This window comes from Aethalodelphis obliquidens, unplaced genomic scaffold (assembly GCF_003676395.1).
Source record: "Aethalodelphis obliquidens isolate GAN/ISIS:26980383/991018 unplaced genomic scaffold, ASM367639v1 scaffold116, whole genome shotgun sequence".
In the NCBI taxonomy this organism is placed as follows: Eukaryota; Metazoa; Chordata; class Mammalia; order Artiodactyla; family Delphinidae; genus Aethalodelphis; species Aethalodelphis obliquidens.
In genome coordinates, this window is record NW_020838060.1 from 1168111 (window position 1) to 1185729 (window position 17619).

At 56.3% G+C, this 17619-nt stretch overlaps 1 protein-coding gene across 2 annotated transcripts; it reads right to left on the bottom strand.

Annotated features, from left to right (window-relative positions):
- Nucleotides 1–1184: 1184 nt before the first annotated feature.
- SEMA6C (semaphorin 6C) lies at nucleotides 1185–14611 on the bottom strand. 2 transcript variants are annotated; one of them, XM_027097664.1, is made up of 19 exons: nucleotides 12357–14611; nucleotides 10453–10624; nucleotides 8765–8879; nucleotides 8417–8480; nucleotides 8204–8260; nucleotides 7756–7857; nucleotides 7440–7530; nucleotides 7113–7232; nucleotides 6845–6933; nucleotides 6297–6514; nucleotides 5881–6012; nucleotides 5455–5607; nucleotides 5041–5214; nucleotides 4623–4769; nucleotides 4252–4329; nucleotides 4072–4127; nucleotides 3848–3892; nucleotides 3392–3487; nucleotides 1185–2984 (listed from the first exon to the last, which is right to left on the bottom strand). In XM_027097664.1, exons 2-19 carry the CDS (start codon nucleotides 10568–10570, stop codon nucleotides 1945–1947), a joined length of 2895 nt encoding a protein of 964 aa, XP_026953465.1. In that variant the 5' UTR covers nucleotides 10571–10624; nucleotides 12357–14611; the 3' UTR covers nucleotides 1185–1944. The 2 variants fall into 2 exon arrangements, with proteins under 2 accessions (XP_026953465.1, XP_026953464.1); XM_027097663.1 differs by lacking the exon at nucleotides 3392–3487.
- Nucleotides 14612–17619: the final 3008 nt, after the last annotated feature.

Genomic DNA, 17619 nt, shown 5'->3' on the forward strand with positions numbered 1-17619 from the left:
GTTTGAAAAGGATAATGAAGTCAGGTGACTGGAAAGATTCTTTACTTCTTCCTTTCTCTCCTCCACTATCTAGCAACTATCAATGATTTCAAAGTATCTCGGTTTAAGTAAAGCATCCAGTGAGAAAAAATTGAGATCTAAAGGACCTCTCCAACCCGGTGAAACAAGCTCCAAGCAGAAAGCGGGTAGACTCTGGAGGACAGCCAAATTTGGTGGAACAAGCTATCCGATGTGTGAGAAGTGTTCAGAGGGCATTTAAAAACCTTGAGGGTAAAATCTATAAACGAAGTTTGTAAGGATACAAAGGGAAACGGATTGCTGAGTAGAAGCAGATCGCAAAGTTAGGAATAATAGCCCAGGGTGAGTTTGAAGGAACCACCATCTCACAAGATACCATGTTTTCTCCTTGAGAAAGGGTTTTCACGTACATTATCGTACTTGAGCCTCTCAACCCCATTTTTCAGGTGAGGAAACGGAGGCTTAGGGTAGAGCTTTGACTAGGCAGGAGCACAAGCAGTAAAGGGCGGAGCTAGAAACCATCTCAGGGTTCTTCAAACTGTTCCCAGCGGATTCCTGTCGAGGGAGAGGAACTGGCGAGGCTTCCTTAGCTGCAAGGCGTGGTCTGGCCTCCAGGAGGCGCCAGCGGCAGGGCGGCCTAGGGCTCCAACCCGGTGGATATCCCCGCCACGCGCCGGTAAAAACGAGACTTCTAAATCCGCAAAAGCAGCCACCGCCCGCGCGAGGTCTTTCGCTCCAGGCAGTGGGCGGGGCAGGCCGTCCTGCTCGTCCCTCTCATTGGCCCCCGGGAGTAACGGACAGGTATCTGCACCCAGCCCGGGCCAGAGGAACCTCACCACACACGCTAGCTGATCTTCGGCGCGCGGGGCTCGGGTGCGGCCCGGGCGTCCGCGAGAGGAGGTTACGCATGCGTGCAATAAAATACGCTTCTCGGCACCCCTGTGGCTCCGCGAAGGGGAACTGCTCCTTAGGGAACTGCTGGGGCAAACCCCTAACTTCACCAGTATTTTGCTGGGGGTTTTTTTGCAGCCTACCCCTCTTGCGACCCAGGTTTTTCCAACCAAATTCCCTTTATGACAAGATTTCCTGATGTGAAACTTAAGTCACTTACGCTGCAGCTTCATTTTATTTCTCCAAAAATACCCTCCCCCCACCCCATAGAGCATTCTACGAAAAAGTCCCTCTTATCTCGGTCCAGAAACGTGCTCGGAGTACCCTCCCTAACCCCACCTAAATTCTACCCGGGGTCTCCTGGGCCCTGGTTCATCTCCACGCACCATTTCTTAGCTTGCCTCCTTCAGGAAATCTTTCGTGATAAACCCCTGTGGGAGCGCAGCCATCCCAATTACTCGGGAGAGAGCTCAAGGCCAAGTTGAAGGCAGAGATTCTGGAGAAGAAGGGCTCAGAGCAGCCGACCGACTCCCGCCCCGCCCCCTCCGCGAGTAAAGTCAGGCAGCGGCTCGGGGACACAGCTGTATTGGGAAGGGGAGGCTCCTACACAGTAGGAGGAGGCACGTCCCAGGAGGCCCGAGGACTCTACACAACGGGCGTGGCGCAGCCCCGTCCGTCCGCCGTGCGGCCCGCCCGGGGCCCAGTCTGTGGAGGCCCGGAGGGGCGAGTTAAGGCAGCTTGGCTGAGGGAGGTGGGGGAGTGGGAGTGTGCCAGTTCCCCCCGAAAAGCTGGCTCACTGAGGGGGCGAGCTTCTCATCTCCCACTCCTCTCTCGAGGACGGGGGAAAGACAGTCGGCAGTCAATAAATAAACCCGGGGCGGGCGGGGACCCCGGGAGACTCTCAGAGTCCAGGAAGGCTGGAGGTGTGGAACAAGGAGAGAGGGAGGTGATCTGTCCTTGGAGATGCGTCCACGCTCACGGCCTCTGAGGGCATGGGCCTCTAGGGTACCATTTGAGGCCTTGGAGCAGCTCCCTTTAAAAGTTAAAATGGTTGCCACTAGGGACGGCTGACTGCGAGGAAGGCCCGACGAGGGGAGGCTTCAGGGGCACCTGGGGCTTCTCGACGTCCACCCTCTTCAGGGCGCGGCCCCGGTGCCCCTCAGGCCGGCCCAGGTACAGGAGGTGTCTCCCGGCACCCCCGGAGTACCTGGAGGGGCCTCCCGAGGGGACTCGGGTGAGCAGCGCGGGGGGTGCACGGTGCGTGGAGAAGGGCAACCTCCGGCTGCCGCCCACCCCGAGCCGGGGAGCTGGGGCGGAGAGAGCAGGCCGGGTGGCGGGGGCCGGGCGCTTGCCCTCCGGGGGCACGTCCAGCCTCCGAGGCGTGGCACAGTCCCGGGGGAGCAGGCAGGGGCCGGCAAAGAGGGCGGGGGCGGGCTCGGGCGGCAGCGCCCGCGAGGTGAAAGGGGCGGCGGCCGGGGGCTCGACCTCTTTCCTGGGCGGCTGCGGGCCGTGCAGGTAGCGCAGCAGTTCCTCCAGGGTGGTGACTTCCACGGCCTGCCCGGGACAGCCGGGCGGCGGCGGCCTCACCAGCACGCGCGGCGCGGGGCCGCCCGCCGTGTTCCCGCCCCGGGCGCGGCCCCGGCCCTCCTTGGCGTTGTTCCCGTTCTGGTTCCACTCCCAGGGACCCCCGGCGTGGCGGAGGTGCTTGACCGGCAGCTCTGGTGTGGATTCCGGGGTGGGCAGGCAAGCCAGCTCCGGCGGGGGTACGCCCTCGGGAGGAGGCAGGAAGGTGGTGTAGAGCTGGGGTGTCTGTGCGCCCCCTCCGTCCTTGGACGTTGGCTGTGGCTCTGGGCCCGCCCCGTGCAGACGGGCCAAGCTGCGAAGGGAGAGAGGGCGCGGGAGCCCCGCAGTCTCGATATCCTTGCTCCGACGTCTGTGGGCGCGGCGACAAGCGCAGGAGACCAGGAGGCCAGAGACCGAGGCGCCCAGGGCGAAGGCTGCGGCCACACAGGCCAGGAGCAGTGGGATGGGGACGGCGCGGGAGACTGAGGCTGGCGGGAGGTCCCGTCGCACGCCTGCCGACCGAGAGGAAGGAGGGAGGAGGGAGGCTCAGGGAAGGTGGACCAGCGGGATGGCAGGTTCCGAAGTGTCGCCTCTCTCCTGCTGCTCAGCTCCAACGCAGCTTTGACCCTCTTTAGGAATCACTTCCCCTGACCCCTCAACACACACAACCCACCGAACTACCTTTCACACGCAAGGTAGAGCTTGGGCCTGGGGAGTCCCCATCCCAGCTCTGGCCCCTGTAGCCATGCCAAGAACAACTGCCAAACTCTGCCCGTGCTGAGGGAGGCGGGGCTGGGAGGGGAGGCTCCAAACAGGCATTATTAGTGAGCACCAAACAGCGATCAGTGAGGGGCTTAGAATTCTTCAAGAATCAGCAGCCCTACACTTCACTCCTATCCCTCCCAGCCAGCCCCCTTACCCTGAGTGTGAGCTCCAAGAGTGGAAGACTGGGGCCGGGGGTGGGCATCACTGGGGGGGCTTGGGGTCTCAGGGGAAGGGCCAGGACTCAGAAGCACTGGTGACAGAGACCAGGTCAGAGCCAGTGAGGCTCCTGCTCTCCACCTCTGATACCCATTCAGCGGGTTCCCGCACCCCCTTTGGAGCCCAAAGGTCCAGAAGTGCAGCCTTCATTTTCCTCTGGAAATGGGCGAGGGCTCACTATGCAAGGCACTCTTTCATTTATTTGTTCAAAAACTATCTGTTAGGCACCCTATTATGTGCCAAGCCACTGAGCCATATGCTAGGTATTTGGAGGATGCTAACCCTTTTTTGAGACTCTCTCAGGGTGTCCAGGGTGCTGGTCTGCTGCTGCCATGGGGCACAGACTTGGGTGAGTGTGGGCTGAGCAAGGTGAAGTTGGGACAATAGAACTCACCATAAGCAGAATCCCCTGTGCCAGACTGACTCCCAGTAGCTCCATCTATGAAAAAGGGAGAGAGAGGGTGAAGATAGGGGCAGAGGGAAGCTTCATGAAGAACTGATGGGCATGACTGTACCACAGAAGGAGAGAAAGACAAAAGCCCACACCTGGGATGGTGTCTATGGCCGTCAGAGCCATGCGCAACAATGGCTACAGCTACCCCTGCCGCTTCTGTTTACCTTGGCAGTCATCGTGCTCCATGGATTCCTGGTTCCCAGCTGGATGCACATCAATCCTAGGAGGAAATGGAGGCGGCTCAGTGCAGGTATACATCTTGCCCCCATCCCCCACCCTAGCCCTCAGCTTCCTCTCTTAGTGGGGAACTTTCTCCTCAGGAGATCCACGAGCCTCTCACTTACCCACCAGGTCCCCTGATATCCACACAGCCTCTGGAGCTGTCCCATCCACAGTATGGGTCCTGAGAAGCCAGACAGCTCCTAGGGAAAACTGAGTCATGTGAGGCTGGGACCCTCTCCACCCTAATCACATTCCATTCCCCTGCCTCTTCCACTCTCACCCTGGCCTGCAGGAGGCTCTTAGCCTGATACTCCCAATCCTATCCACCCCAATCCCTAGTCCAGTCCCTGGTTACTGCCCACCTGCAGAATGCTTGAGATACCCACCCCCAAACCATCCCCTGCGTTTCCCTGCCACCCACTATGCCTGTGTTCCTGTGTGCCTGCAGGCCCAGAGCCCACCCAGGCAGGGCCTGACCTCAGGTCCCTCTCACCTCCGACAGGCCCCATGCCGGGCACATCGACTGAGAGGGAGGTAGATGATACAGCCAGAAAAAGCCACAAAGAGCCTGTGACCTTCAGTGTCCAGCTCCAGCCCTGTGACCCGCCGTGCTGTTTGGGCTGCCCGCTTCCCACTGCACCTAGGGTGAGGCCAGAAGGAATCAGAGATGGAGCAGGTGAGGCTCCTTTTTCCCTGGGTGAGTTAAAGAACAGAAGCGCGGGAGGCATACAAGCAACTGAGTACAACTCATAGGGCTACTCTGCCCCAACACAGTGTCCAGCTTCTCGCCAAGGCCCTCTCTCTTCCCCACAACTTCCAATATTGGAGTCCCCACCCCATCCCCATATCCCCATCTACCACTCCACGTCCCATCCCTGCTCTGCAGGGGGCCTGCTGGACAAAGGGCTCACCGGGAGGGGCTGTAGGCATCGATCTCTTCCAACAGAATGGGCTCAGGGCCCCCAGATTGCCCCCATGGGGGCAGCACCTTCAGCACTGTCCCATCGTTGGAGCCAAGGAACAGGACTGTGGTATTACTGTAAGGACCAGCCATGCCATCCACAGCTACCTGGGTCAGTAGGGCCCTGGAGGGATAGGCCTCAGGTCAGGACAACCTGACCAGTGGAAGCTTGAGTGTTTCAAGGACAGCACCTGTGTCTGGGTACCCCCTTCTCTGCCCTTCCCCCAGCCCAGTGTTTCCTTCTTAGCTCTCTCCCTTCCACTTTCACGGGTTCTTCCTCCTACCAATATGATTTACCTTGTGGGGTCAGGGAAAGAGTGGCTGAGGCGGGGAAGGCAGTGGTCAGCATTTTCTAGCCCCATACCTGCTGGTGAAGGTAAGCAGAGGTTGATGGGTGGCAGGTGGCACGGCAGGGTCCAGGAGTGGGTGAGCCTTGATGAAGGTCAGGACATCATCAGGGAGGTCTCGAGAAGAGGGGAACAATGCAGCTACACCTACTCCTGCACAGGATCCTGGCCTGGTGGACACAAAGGAAGAGGGAGCCTTAGGGCAGGGAGCTGGGGCTTAGTTAGGCTGTGTGACCACCACCTACCCACTGCTCCCAAACATGATTGGTAACCCTTGTTCCGCCTACACGCAGACATTCACACTACTGCTTCCCTTCCCTGCTGCCAACCCTCTACAGCCCCCTCCCCAGGCCTTGGACACCTTGCCCTCTCCTCCTAATCCCATTTGGGGAGCAGACACTGCTTGTTTCTACCTCCACCAAGGCCACGCCCACCCTGCGTACCTGGGGGAGGGGACCCTGTCCTCAGACACAGGGGTCCAGGCCCCATCCAGACTCCTCTGCTCCTTGAACTTTCCCTCAAACCCACGCTCAATATCATCCAGGTAGAAGGCACAGACCGCAGAGCCGGGGATGCTGAGGGAGCCAGAAAAGGATGCGGGCTAGGTGTTGGAAGGGACAGCACAGTTCCTCCTAGGTAAGACATGGCAGTTCCCCTTCATATACTGTATTAGGGCGGAGCCTGAGAGGGTGGGGCAGCCCCTGGGGGCCACACTAGGAGAAAAACGGTGGGCAGAACAGCAAACTGGCTTTGAATGGAGCTTCCGCTCACTGCCCTCATCAATAGGCGCTGAGAGAGGAACCTGGATGCTGGTGGGGCAGGGGACAGATGGGGCCACATCGGTTAGTCTGGTACCAACCTATTGGTCTGGGTGGTGAAGACCCCAAAGAGAGCAGAGCGGCCATACAAGTTCACAGGCCCTGTCAAGGCCTGTAAGACGTCAAAATAGAAGGTAGAGTCCCCAGGGACAGAGCAGTTGAGCCGCAGCTTCAGGAAAGATGTCCAGTGGCGGTCCAAGGCCCGAGGTGAGCCGCCCATGTCACGCTTACACACACGGGCCACACGGGAGAACTGTACCTGTGTGTGGGAGAGTTGGAGACGAGGAGAATGGTGAGAGAGAGCCCCAGGGCCAGCAGGGTGAGAGCAATGTGGTGAATTAGAGCACCAAGAGACAAATGTTAGGGGCACAGCAAAGGAAGGGTGTGTCGGTCAATGTGGGTCAAGGTGAGGGACCTAGCAGGATGCGGGGGCAGAGGCCTGGGGGCTACTCCAAGTTGGGGGCCTCAGAGTCCAGGGGATTGCATTGTGGAGATTAGGGCCAGGAGCCCCTAATCTCCCCTGAATGACTGGCTCCTCACCATCCAGCAGAGCCCTCTAGCTACCCACCCCTGGTGCCCACTTCCTTACCCTCCCCAGCCGGGCATCCTCCACAGAGACTTCTCGGAAGAAGAAGTAGACATGGTCTCCATGCTCCAAAGCGTGGACAAAGTGTGGCTCTGAAGGGAGAGTGACAGGAAAGGTATGGAAGAGAAACTACACCTGTTCAGAAACTCCTGGCCCCCCACAGGCTCTCCCCTCTGCACACATGCTCACCACTACCACCATCTGCCTGCCATCGACCGCCCCCTGCACCTCCTCCCCAAGAGCAGCCTCCCTGCCCTAGGCCCGCCCTGACCTCGGAGCCACTTGGAGTCGTACTTGGCGGAGCGGAGTGGGGGCTGAGGCCCAAGGCTTCTGTAAACCACAGCGTCACTGGCCTGGAAATCCGCGGCTGTGGCTGAATACAGGCTGCCCTCTGGAGGGGTAGGGTGGGGTCAGGGGAGGGCTCAGGGATCCATATCTTGGCTCTTCTTGGGCCTCCCACACCCCTCCCTTGGCCTGACCTTGGCCCCTACCTTAACCCTCCACTCAGGAGCATGGGGGAAAGACCAAATTAGGAAAGGGGCTAACGTGGGAGTTCCCTCCGGCCACATGCCTGCTGCTCACATGCCCAGGTGCATACCTGCAAAGACAGCCACGTTGGACTGGGTGGCATCAAAGGGGCATCGAGCCTGCCCGCTCAGCTCCTCACCCTCCTGCTGCAGCGAAGTTATCTGGAGGCAGAGGAAACAGGTTCTTGGACCCCTTGGGGTGTTGCGAGTCTGGCTGCATAGCCCACTTCCTCATGTCCCCTTGCCTCCTTGCTCCACCCCTTCTGGACCCCTCCCCTCTGGGCACTCCTGTTCCCCTACCCCTGCTGGTCCATCCCCACTGAACTGATTGCCCAGCTTGGGTTCTTCTCCCACTCCAGTCCTGATGCCCCGCCCTCGCCTTTGTACCCCATAACTGCGGCACACGGGGCTGAATGAGTTTGTTCCACAGGCAAGGAGTGTCTGGGAGTCCCAGGGAACGAGAACACGAATGTAGTTGTAGCACTCGTCCTAGAAAGTCCAGAATTCTCGGTCAGTGACAGGGCTCCCTGGGACTGGGATGGGGTGGGGGTCACAGGAAGTAGGGCTGCTCCACTTGAGCCAGGCAGAGCAGTGTGGGGTGAAGTCCCAACTAAGCTATCTACTCCTAGTTCTGTGGCCTTGGGCCTCTCAGAGCCTCACTTTCTTTTTGTGTGAGGTGTGTAAAGGAAGCTAACAATCATGAATTCCCTTTCCTGTACATTTTCCTCTGTGGACCAAGATGAGAGAAGTGAGGGGAAATGGGCACAGTGGAGGCCACTTAGAGCCTAGAGGCAGGGTCATCTCCTTCCCTCAAGATTCTCATCCCACTCCTCACCGTCAGCTTCCCCCGCACGGCACAGTTCTCCATGTCTTGACTCCTCCATGTTAGATACTGGCGGGAGAAGTAGAAGGGGAAAAATCATGGGGCAACCCGGAACCACCTCACATTATGGCTCCTCCTGGAGTCTTCTACCTACCCACTTGATCCCAGTTAGACCTTTCCCAGCCTCATCTCCATGCCTCAACCTCCTCCCACACAGCCCCTCACCTTGTTGGGCACTAGCCCCTCCCCTTCTTCTTGGGCTTGAAGATCGAAGGAGAAAACGTGATCCCTGAAGAGACAGGCAAGGAGGGATCAGAGCCAAGCCATGGATCCCCACCTGAACTCCTGAGCCTCCCACCTTGCCTGTGTTCAGCTGCTCAGGGACAAACAGTGCCCTCTCTCCTCCCCCTTACTCCACAACTTGGCAGTTGTGCTCTGGGTCCTAGCATGCCCATGTCCCATGGCTTATACACCTGCATGTGTCCCCTGCAAGATGTTGCAGTGGCCATGCAGGTCCCATGCCTGCCCAGCAGCAAGCCTGTCAGCCCCACAATGGTGCCACAGCCAGTTTACCGCGCAGCCACTAGCAAGGTCCGGTTCAAGGTCAGGAATCTCTGAAAGTCCAGCCCAAGTTCTGCAACCACAGCGTCATCCTCCAGGCCCCGGAACCAGGATAATGGGGAAATACCTAGAAGGCACAGAGAGCTGGGTGCTGAGGGCCAGCCAGAATACCACGTACTCCCTCAACACCCTCTCCAACCAGATGAAACCCAGCCACGGACATAAAATGGATATGTGAGATGAGTTGTGAGGTATTAATAAAGCTATTAATAAGGCTATTAATAAATGTAATACCAGCTAACTCTGAGCACTTAACCTCTGCCAAGCACTATGTTAGCATGTTAGATGCATTGTCTCACTTCAGACAACAACCCTATGAGGTAGGTACTAACAGTGGCCCCATCTTACAGATGAGGAAACTGAGGCTTAAAGCCATTAAGAAATTTGCACAGCTCATTTAGCTTGGAAGTGGCAGGCACCCCAATTGAGATCCAGGTCTGTCTGACTCCAGAATTGAGCCCAACCCCTTCTTGGAACTGCCTTAGGGCTAGCAATTCCCTTTCACTCCCACATTGTGCACTGTCCCATGTGGACCATTTACTCACCCCATTTCTCCCAGCCCTCTCTTTGCACCCTCCCCTCAAGGCTCTTCACAGGCCACCTCAGCCCTCCAAGGTTTCTGCCTCCTCTGACCAACTCCAGCATCCACCTGGCCTGATCATGGAAACCACAATCATCAGCGTTCAAAGGGACCCCAGAGTTCAGAGAGAGATGATTTAACATTCGTATGGTGCTTCGAACCACATCTGGCACATGTGTTTGCTGCTCTTATCTATCCCCCAACAGTTACTCCCAATAACCTAACTGCCATTCCTTCGTCCTTAAAATTACTCTAAATCCTGCATATATAACAGGAACTTGCAAATAGATAAAGGTCCTTCTCAGGAAAAGTTGGCTGGTGGTTTCCCTCACGGTGGGACCTAGACTCAGTAGTGATAACGTGGTGGAGAGGGAGGTAAGAGGTGTTGGGAACCACTGAATTAGTCCCAAGCCTTCATTTTGTAGCTAATAATAATAGCAAACATATATAAATCATTTACTTTGTGCCAGACAGTGTTCTCAGAACTTTACCTGTATTAGCTCATTTAATCCCTAAAAACTCTATGAGGTAGAATACTATTATTAGTAGTATTTTTTTTTTTTTTTTTTGGCTGCACTGCATGGCTTGCAGGATCTTAGTTCCCCAACCAGGGATTGAACCCAGGCCACCACAGTGAAAGCACCGAGTCCTATCCATTGGACCACCAGGGAATTCCCGGTAAAATACTATGACTACCTTCATTTTGCAGATGAGGAGACTGAGGCAAAGAAAGGTTAAATAACTTGAAGAGCTCACACAGCTAGTGAGCAGCTTAGCAGGGATTCAAACCTGCTAAGGTCTGGTCTGGCCTAGAGTCCACATTCTTTATCACTGAACAATGCTGCCCGGAAGTGAAGGAAGTAGGCCCACAGATGAGAAGTGATGGACCTGAGGTGCCAGCTCACTCTACCTGTCTTCTCCCCTTTTCTGGTCAGGCTCTTAGCTTCCTTGAGACTGAGAGCCTTCCTGCACCTTGCCACCCACACAAGGGGTCTCAGTGTCTACCTGCCAAGGCTGAGTGCTGAGCTCATATAGAGGGGGTGAGGTACCAAGCACTCACCTTGCAGGTCAGAGGTCAGCAGAGGGAGGGGGTCCTGGGGAAAGGCAGCCTGGGCGTGGGGAAGTGAGAGCAGCAACAGCAGTAGCAGCAAGGGCATGAAGCGGGGGTCACGGGGCATCCTGTGTGGGGCAGCTCAGGCCCCAGGGGGTGCCCCCTCACCCATATGCTGGCCCTGAAAGAGAAGACAGAAAAGTGGGGGAAGGGGTCATATTTCCTCCACCTTCTGAAGCAGGCGGACCTTTTCCCAGGTCTATCCCCAGAAGACCCAGTGCAGTAGGGAGAAGAAACCTCTCTCTGGCACTGCCTCAGTCCCAGCCAGCTGTCACTGTCACTCAAGGCCCTTCCCTGTCCAACTGGCCCAAACTGGCTGGTACGAAGCCTGCCAGCATGACCCCAGGTAAGGACAGGACCCGCCTGCTCCCCCTCCCAGCCTTCTCACTCAGCCTTTTCTCCTCTCTCCTGACTGGGCCTGGGACATTCAGTAGGTGATACCTCGTGGCCCCCCTCTTGCTAACCTCTTCTCAGCTATAATTAGACACTGAAGCCTTAAAATTATAAATAGTGACTCCTTGGCACTGGGGAGGAGGAAGAGGGCACCATGTCTGCCTCCCCCCTCCCTCACGGACCCCCATGGCACCCGGGAGCAATTTAGGCGCTGTGCCCTGGTAGAGGCAGCTGCGAAGCAGCCATCATTGTCTAGGGTTGAGGAAGAACAGAGTGGGGGAGGCAGCCTAGGGGTCTTTGTCCTGGTCTAAGCTCACGCTTCTGGGGCCCTTCCCATTGCTAGGGAGAAGCTGAGTGAGTAGGGAGGGGAGTGGGGGAGGGGTGCTGTCTTAGCCAAAAATGAATCTGCATCAAAGCCAGATCAGAGGCTAAATTTAGCTCTGGCCGCAGCTGTCTGCCCGACCACTGTGCCCCCTCCCAGCCTGCCTAGCCCCCTGTTCCCTCCCTGACTCCAAAGAACCACTGCATGTGCTTAATGTGGGGAAGAGCAGACCCACCCGCTATGAGGAGCCAGGCATAGAAGGGGCTATACTGGTGAGGAGATATGGCTGAACATGTCTCCCCTTCCCTTCCCTTCCCTCTTCGGACTGCCTTGGAATGAAAATATAAATAATTCAATGACAGCCAGGCGATTGTAGCCCAAAGTCCAGGAGAAGATAGATATGGTGGCAGGGACAGTGAGACAGCCCTCCTTCCCACCCATCAGCTTCCATCAGCCTCCCACAGCCAAGCTGACCCTGGCTGGAACCCACAGTGGGAGGTGTACACCAGCTTCCTGCCTTCCCCTGAAGTTGAAGTGAAGGGCTGAGTAGGCTCGGGAAATCAGGTCAGGAAGGGTGAGACTCCTTCCTTTCTGTGAACAGACAGTTATCCTTCACTAATCCTTAGTTGCCTGTCCCACCATGTCCCCTAAAGAAGAGACCCTGGGCTTCCAGGCTTAGCCCATTCCATCTCCCCAACAACTCCACTCTTGGAGCCAGGACCCAAGTGTACCCCATCCCCAATCCAGCATCACTGGTGGGGAGGCTGACGCCAGATGGGGTCCCAAGAGAGCTGGAGGAGGGGAAGGGGTAGGAGCACCTAATGATGACCCCCTCCCCAGGGGCAGAGCAGTCAGCTAGCTAAAGACCCTCTGGTGCTGAAAGGCCAAGCCTCCCTCTGCCACCCCCGCCCCATGCTTCCGATGTTGGTGCTCCCAGGGGAAGAGAAAGGGACACAGCTTGTCTCCTATCCTCCCCCTCCTGCCCACCCCCCCACAGGTTGCCCTGGGCAACTGGTATCTTCACCCAGGAAACAACTTCAGTCTCAGGCAAGTGGGGAGAACAGTCAGACCCTCTTTCTGCTCCCAGGCCATGCCTGTTTCCATCCCCTGCCCTCAGGAGCTGTTGCCCTTTCCTTACCTGGGGTGGTGACTCCTGTGGGGGTTTGAGGGGGATAGGAGACCTCTGACCTGATGGAAGAAGGGACAGAAGGAGGGAAGAGGCTGAGCTATACCTCCTTACCACATCCAATAAAAGTGAATGTGAACATTCAGGAGAAGTCTAATGAAGCTAGGGTAGGGGAGATGCTGCCCTGGGAGTGGGGGGCACATTGACATTGAGCCTGATTACAAAGGTGCTGGCTGCTTCATGCCCAGAGATGTGAGGGCAGGGGCTGGGGCTGGCCCCTACCCAGAAACTCCTGGAACTGCAGGACCAGTCTTGGGAAAAGGGGTGACTGGGAGAGTTTGGAGGGCATGACGACCACTCCCACATTAAAACCTTCAGAATCCAGCAGCCTTCTTAGCAAAAGCTCCCTAGCTGGGGACAATAGAGGCTAATTTGCATCTCATTTGCATGCTCTTCATTTCTAGGCAAAATGCTCTGATAGCAAGCACCCCCCAGCCCCTTCCTTCTTCCCTGAGAGCAGTCCCTGACTCCCTCCCACCCAATCTCTCTCCACCCTACCCCCCACCTTAGACTGGATTAGTCCAGCCTCTAAAAACACTTGGTTGGCCATTGCATTGGCCCCCTAGACTTAACTATGACATATCTTTAAGGGGGCTTCCCATAGCTGATTTTAGGGAGCAGCATCTGAGCGGCCCCCATCTGACCCCTGGCTTGGGGAAAGGCTTACCCTGCCGGGACCAATCCCAGCTGCTTCATACCCCCCATTTGGAGCGAATGGGGGAGGCCTGGCCAGCTCTTTCTCCCCTTCCTAGGTTCTCCCCTTGCTGGGAAGAGGAAACAGCCCTTCTGTCTCCTCCTGGCCCCGCAGCCACCTCTGGGGAGTGGCCCGGGTCAAAGCCAGATTCTAGCGGGGGCTGGGGAAGGGATGGAGAAGGGGAGACTGGGCGGGGGACAATAGCAGGAAGCCCTCGGGCTGGTCGCCCGCCCCAGTCCACCTTCCTCTAAGGAGCGGGGGGCGCGCCAAGGAGCCTCACGGAACGGGCACGTTCCCTTCTCCAAGACAGTTCCCCCCCACCCTTAGCTCTCAGCCCCAGGCTTGCTACCTACCCTCCCTCCCACCCAGCCCCCAACGAGGATAATCCAGGTGTCTAGAGCCTCGCATGAGGTGGGCCTGAGGCCAGGGGCTCTACGTGTCTCCCCCTCACTGGATCTGGGGCTCCGAGAGGGGCGGGTAGGAGAGTCTGGGCCGGGACCGGGTCCCAGAGCCACGTTAGCGGGAGGAGGGGCTGGAGGGGCCTGCAGGCGCAGACCGAATGGGGATGGGAGCGGGGGTTGGGGAGTGGAGGCGGGTCTCTGAGGCCAGGGAAACAGGGCCAGAGGCTTGGAACCGATGAGGGCGGGCCTGGGGCCAGGGCTGAGCGGGTCCGCGGGCTCGAGATGCAGTCGCCAGCTGGGCTTTCCTCCTTGGGAGACCTCGGTCTAACAAAGCCCCAGGACGAGTGGGGTGAAGGAAGGATATGGGCACTAGGACTGGTGTTTCTCAGGGGCCCCATTCCCGACTCTATGCCCAAGCCAACCCCCTGGGAGGTGCTCAGACTCCCGCTTGCACAAGGACAGAGGTGCAGCTGTAACACCAAAGTCTGGAACGACGTGTTCCCCTTCCCATCCCTGCAGGGGCAACGAGAGGGTCCAGTTCTCCACGGGTCTCGAAGCCTTAATTTCTCTGCTGGAGAGGAAAGAGACCAGGTTTTCCACCCTCTGTACGGTGCGCGCCTCAAATAATCCCTTTCGCGCTCCCCAGTCCAAGGGATGCGACTCAGAGAAGCCGGGTCGCAAGAGGTGCCCAGACCCTGCGCCCCACAGTCCCCCGTGACGGGGCTCGGCCACGGTCCCCTCTTCCCTCCACGCACCCCAACTCCGCTGACCCTCTCCGTCAACCAAGCACACATCGCTCTGGCACCCTCCCAGGCGGGTCCCTCTGGCACTTCGGAAGCTTGCCCCCAGCCTTAGGCGCCCCGATCCTCCCCGACGCCCTGCAGCCCCAGCCCTGCTCCGGGGTACTTGCTCCGAGATCCGGGTCAGTGGAATAGAGATCTCAGCGGGCGGGCAGCGGCCGCGCACCGCGCCGAGTTCGCAATCGGTGGTTGGGGCTCTAGCGAGACGTGATGAATGTCTGAATTGGATGGAGCTTGGATCTGGGCTCCCGGGCGCTGTCAGGTCGGGTGAGCCCTGGGTCGCAGTCGCAAACCCCACTCCCGCCGCGGCTCCGCGGAGGAAAACAATGCGACCGCCCGGAGCTCTGGGCCGGGCCCCAGCCGCCCCGCCCGCCTCCTGGCCGGACCCGCCTCCGGCCCGCCTCGGGGTCTGCACAACTAATCCGACTCTCGGAGGCCGGCTAGACACCGCCTTCTCGACACCTCTCCACCAATAGCCCTCGGAGGAGGAGGGGCGCCAGGAGCACCGCCCACCGAGAAGGCCTGGCCGGGAGGTTGAGCTGGAGACCAAAGCCAGGCGCGAGATCCACGGACAGTCGCTGAGACCCGGACAGAGGAGGGGGTCACACGCTTTAACATGGAGAGGCCCTGGGGAGAAATCTCACAACAAGAGAGGAAGGAACAGCAGCTGGGAGGAGAGACAGGAAACCCGAGGACCTCGGCTGGGCTGGGCTGTCAGAGCCGGCGTGACCCTCCCTCTCTCCTTTCTCCTCTCCAATGTCTTTGGCTACCTTGCTCCTGGGTACACCTCTCCCCTACTCTGCCCCCAAACCTCTGTTCCTCCTCTCTACTCTTTTTAAATCAACCCCTTTATTTCTTCCCTTGTGCCTCCTCTGGTTCATCCTGACCCGGATAAGGGAGGCCTAGCATGCACTTGAAGACTCGAGGCCTGGGAAAGGAAAGGAAGATGTCGCCAGGAAGTTTTCCTTACCCCCATCATCTCCCCTCCCACCCCTACTGTCAAAGCAAGATGGGGTTGGGCCAGTTGGCTAGGAACTAAGGAGCCAGGAAGCCAGGGTGGCCAGCAGTGAGGATGTTGGTTGATGGAAGAGGACAGGTGAGTGGGGCTGAAACCAAAAGAGAGATGTGGAGATCGGGACCAACTGACTCAGAGAGTCACACAGGAAGAGGAGCAACACGGAGACCTGAAAGAGGGAAAGTAACTGCCCCAGCACCACATAGACTTACTGCCCCGCAGACAAGGATTAGTGATGTCCGGTCTTTCCTCAGAGGGCCCTGGACATCCCTCCAAACAGCAGAACTAACTGCTCCTTCTCCATCCCCACCCTCCATAAAGACCCTTTGATTCCAGGAATGTCAGTGGGGAGGAAGAATGAGGCTACTTCAAACATCACTGCTTGGCTCCCACCTGCTAAGATTCTTCCCTGTGTGGGGACTGGGACAAAAGACGTTCTCAAAATTCCTAGGATAGTGGGTGGCATGGGAGACATTGACATTATTGGATAGTTTTATATCTAAGCGGGCGCACACACACACACAAACATGGCCTGGTCTCTGGACTGAAGGAAAAGAGGGGCAGGGGTTTGCTACTTCCGGACAGTCTTTAATGGACTGAGATCAGGGTGCGTAGCATCACTGACTGGGCTAAGCCCCAAAGTAAACAAGAGATATAAACATATACACACACAATCACAGAGACAGAAATGGAAGGTGAACCAATGAGATAAACAGAATCAGAAACAATGGAACAATACTTACACAAAGTTAACTGCAGGGGGGTCTTGGGTCCAATGTAATTCAGTGGTCAGTCGGGGCTGTTTTAAAGGCTGGAAAGAGGTTTTTGGGAGAAAGACACCTCAAAATATAGAGGCACTCAGAGATTGAAAGAAATGTCCCCAGCTCCTAGCACAGGGCTTAGATATTAAAATATGTGCTTATTGAATAGATTAGTGAATGGGGATTAAGGTATAACTCATTTAAAGTTTTAGGGACCAACTAAAATCTCAATTCAATCCAATACATATTAAGCACTTACTTCAAATACAACCCACTGTGGGATATAGTCCCAGTCTTTAAGAAAATGACCATCTATTTGAACTAAAACAAGACTTACATGTACTAAATGATTAAAAAGCAATACCAAGGGACTTCCCTGGTGGTGCAGTGGTTAAGAATCTGCCTGCCAATGCAGGGGACACTGGTTCGAGCCCTAGTCTGGGAAGATCCCACATGCCGTGGAGCAACTAAGCCTGTGCGCCGCAACTACTGAGCCGTTGTGCCACAACTACTGAAGCCCATGCCTGTGCTCCACAACAAGAAAAGCCAATGCAATGAGAAGCCAATGCACCACAACAAGGAGTAGCCCCCACTCGCCACATCTAGAGAAAGCCTGTGTGCACCAATGAAGACCCAATGCAGCCAAAAGTAAATTAAAAAAATAAAAAAAAAAACAATACCACGTCTTAAAAAAAAAAGCCCCCCCCCAAAGCTACATTGAATATAATTCATAAATGAAAGAAAAGACAATAAGTGCTCTTCATAATAACTGCAGGGAAAGATGTTGGATACATTTTATCACGGAGGCAGGGAGAGCTTTGGTGGGAGTTGGCTTGGTGCAAAAGAAAGGAGAAAATCTTCCAAAGAAGATACTTTCAGCAAAAGCTTTTACTTGGTAAACATGGAGCCTGAAGCATGGATAGCAAAAGGGCCTGTGTGATTGATATGTAAGAGAGATACTAGTTAGAAGCAGAGGACAGGGGAAGAGGGAGACAAACTATGGAAGGCCTGGAATACCAAGGTGAATAGGTTAAAAAATTTGATAGGAAAAGGACATAATTTCGAGTTCTTGAATAAAGGTGTTACTGTCAAAATGCTTTATTTTAGCAAGATAAGGAGACCTTCTGGTGAGAAAACAGGAAGGTTCAAGTATGAGGGGAGAGAGGCAGTGAGACAAGGATAGTGGCATTGGGTATGGAAAGAAATGGAAGAGCCTTAGAGCTGTTTCAAAGGACAAATCCTACTCCCCAGGGTCTTCTGGAGAAAATCACAGTCCCACAGATTGGAGCCTTTAATAAACTCAGGATCTCCAAGCTTGGAAAATTACCCTCTCCTAACCCCTACAAGTAGCTGTGTGAAATCCTTTCTCAAGTTCCTTTCCTCACAGCTTCCTTGCTCATCTTAGCAGAACCCACATCCATCTTCAGAGAAAAATAGAGATAATAAAGTGAGCATCCTACCCACATTTTGCCCTCTAGAGCATTCTCACATCTCTCTCATCCCAGCAGGTAGGGCGTCTGTACTGCTTGTCTAAGGTTCACCTT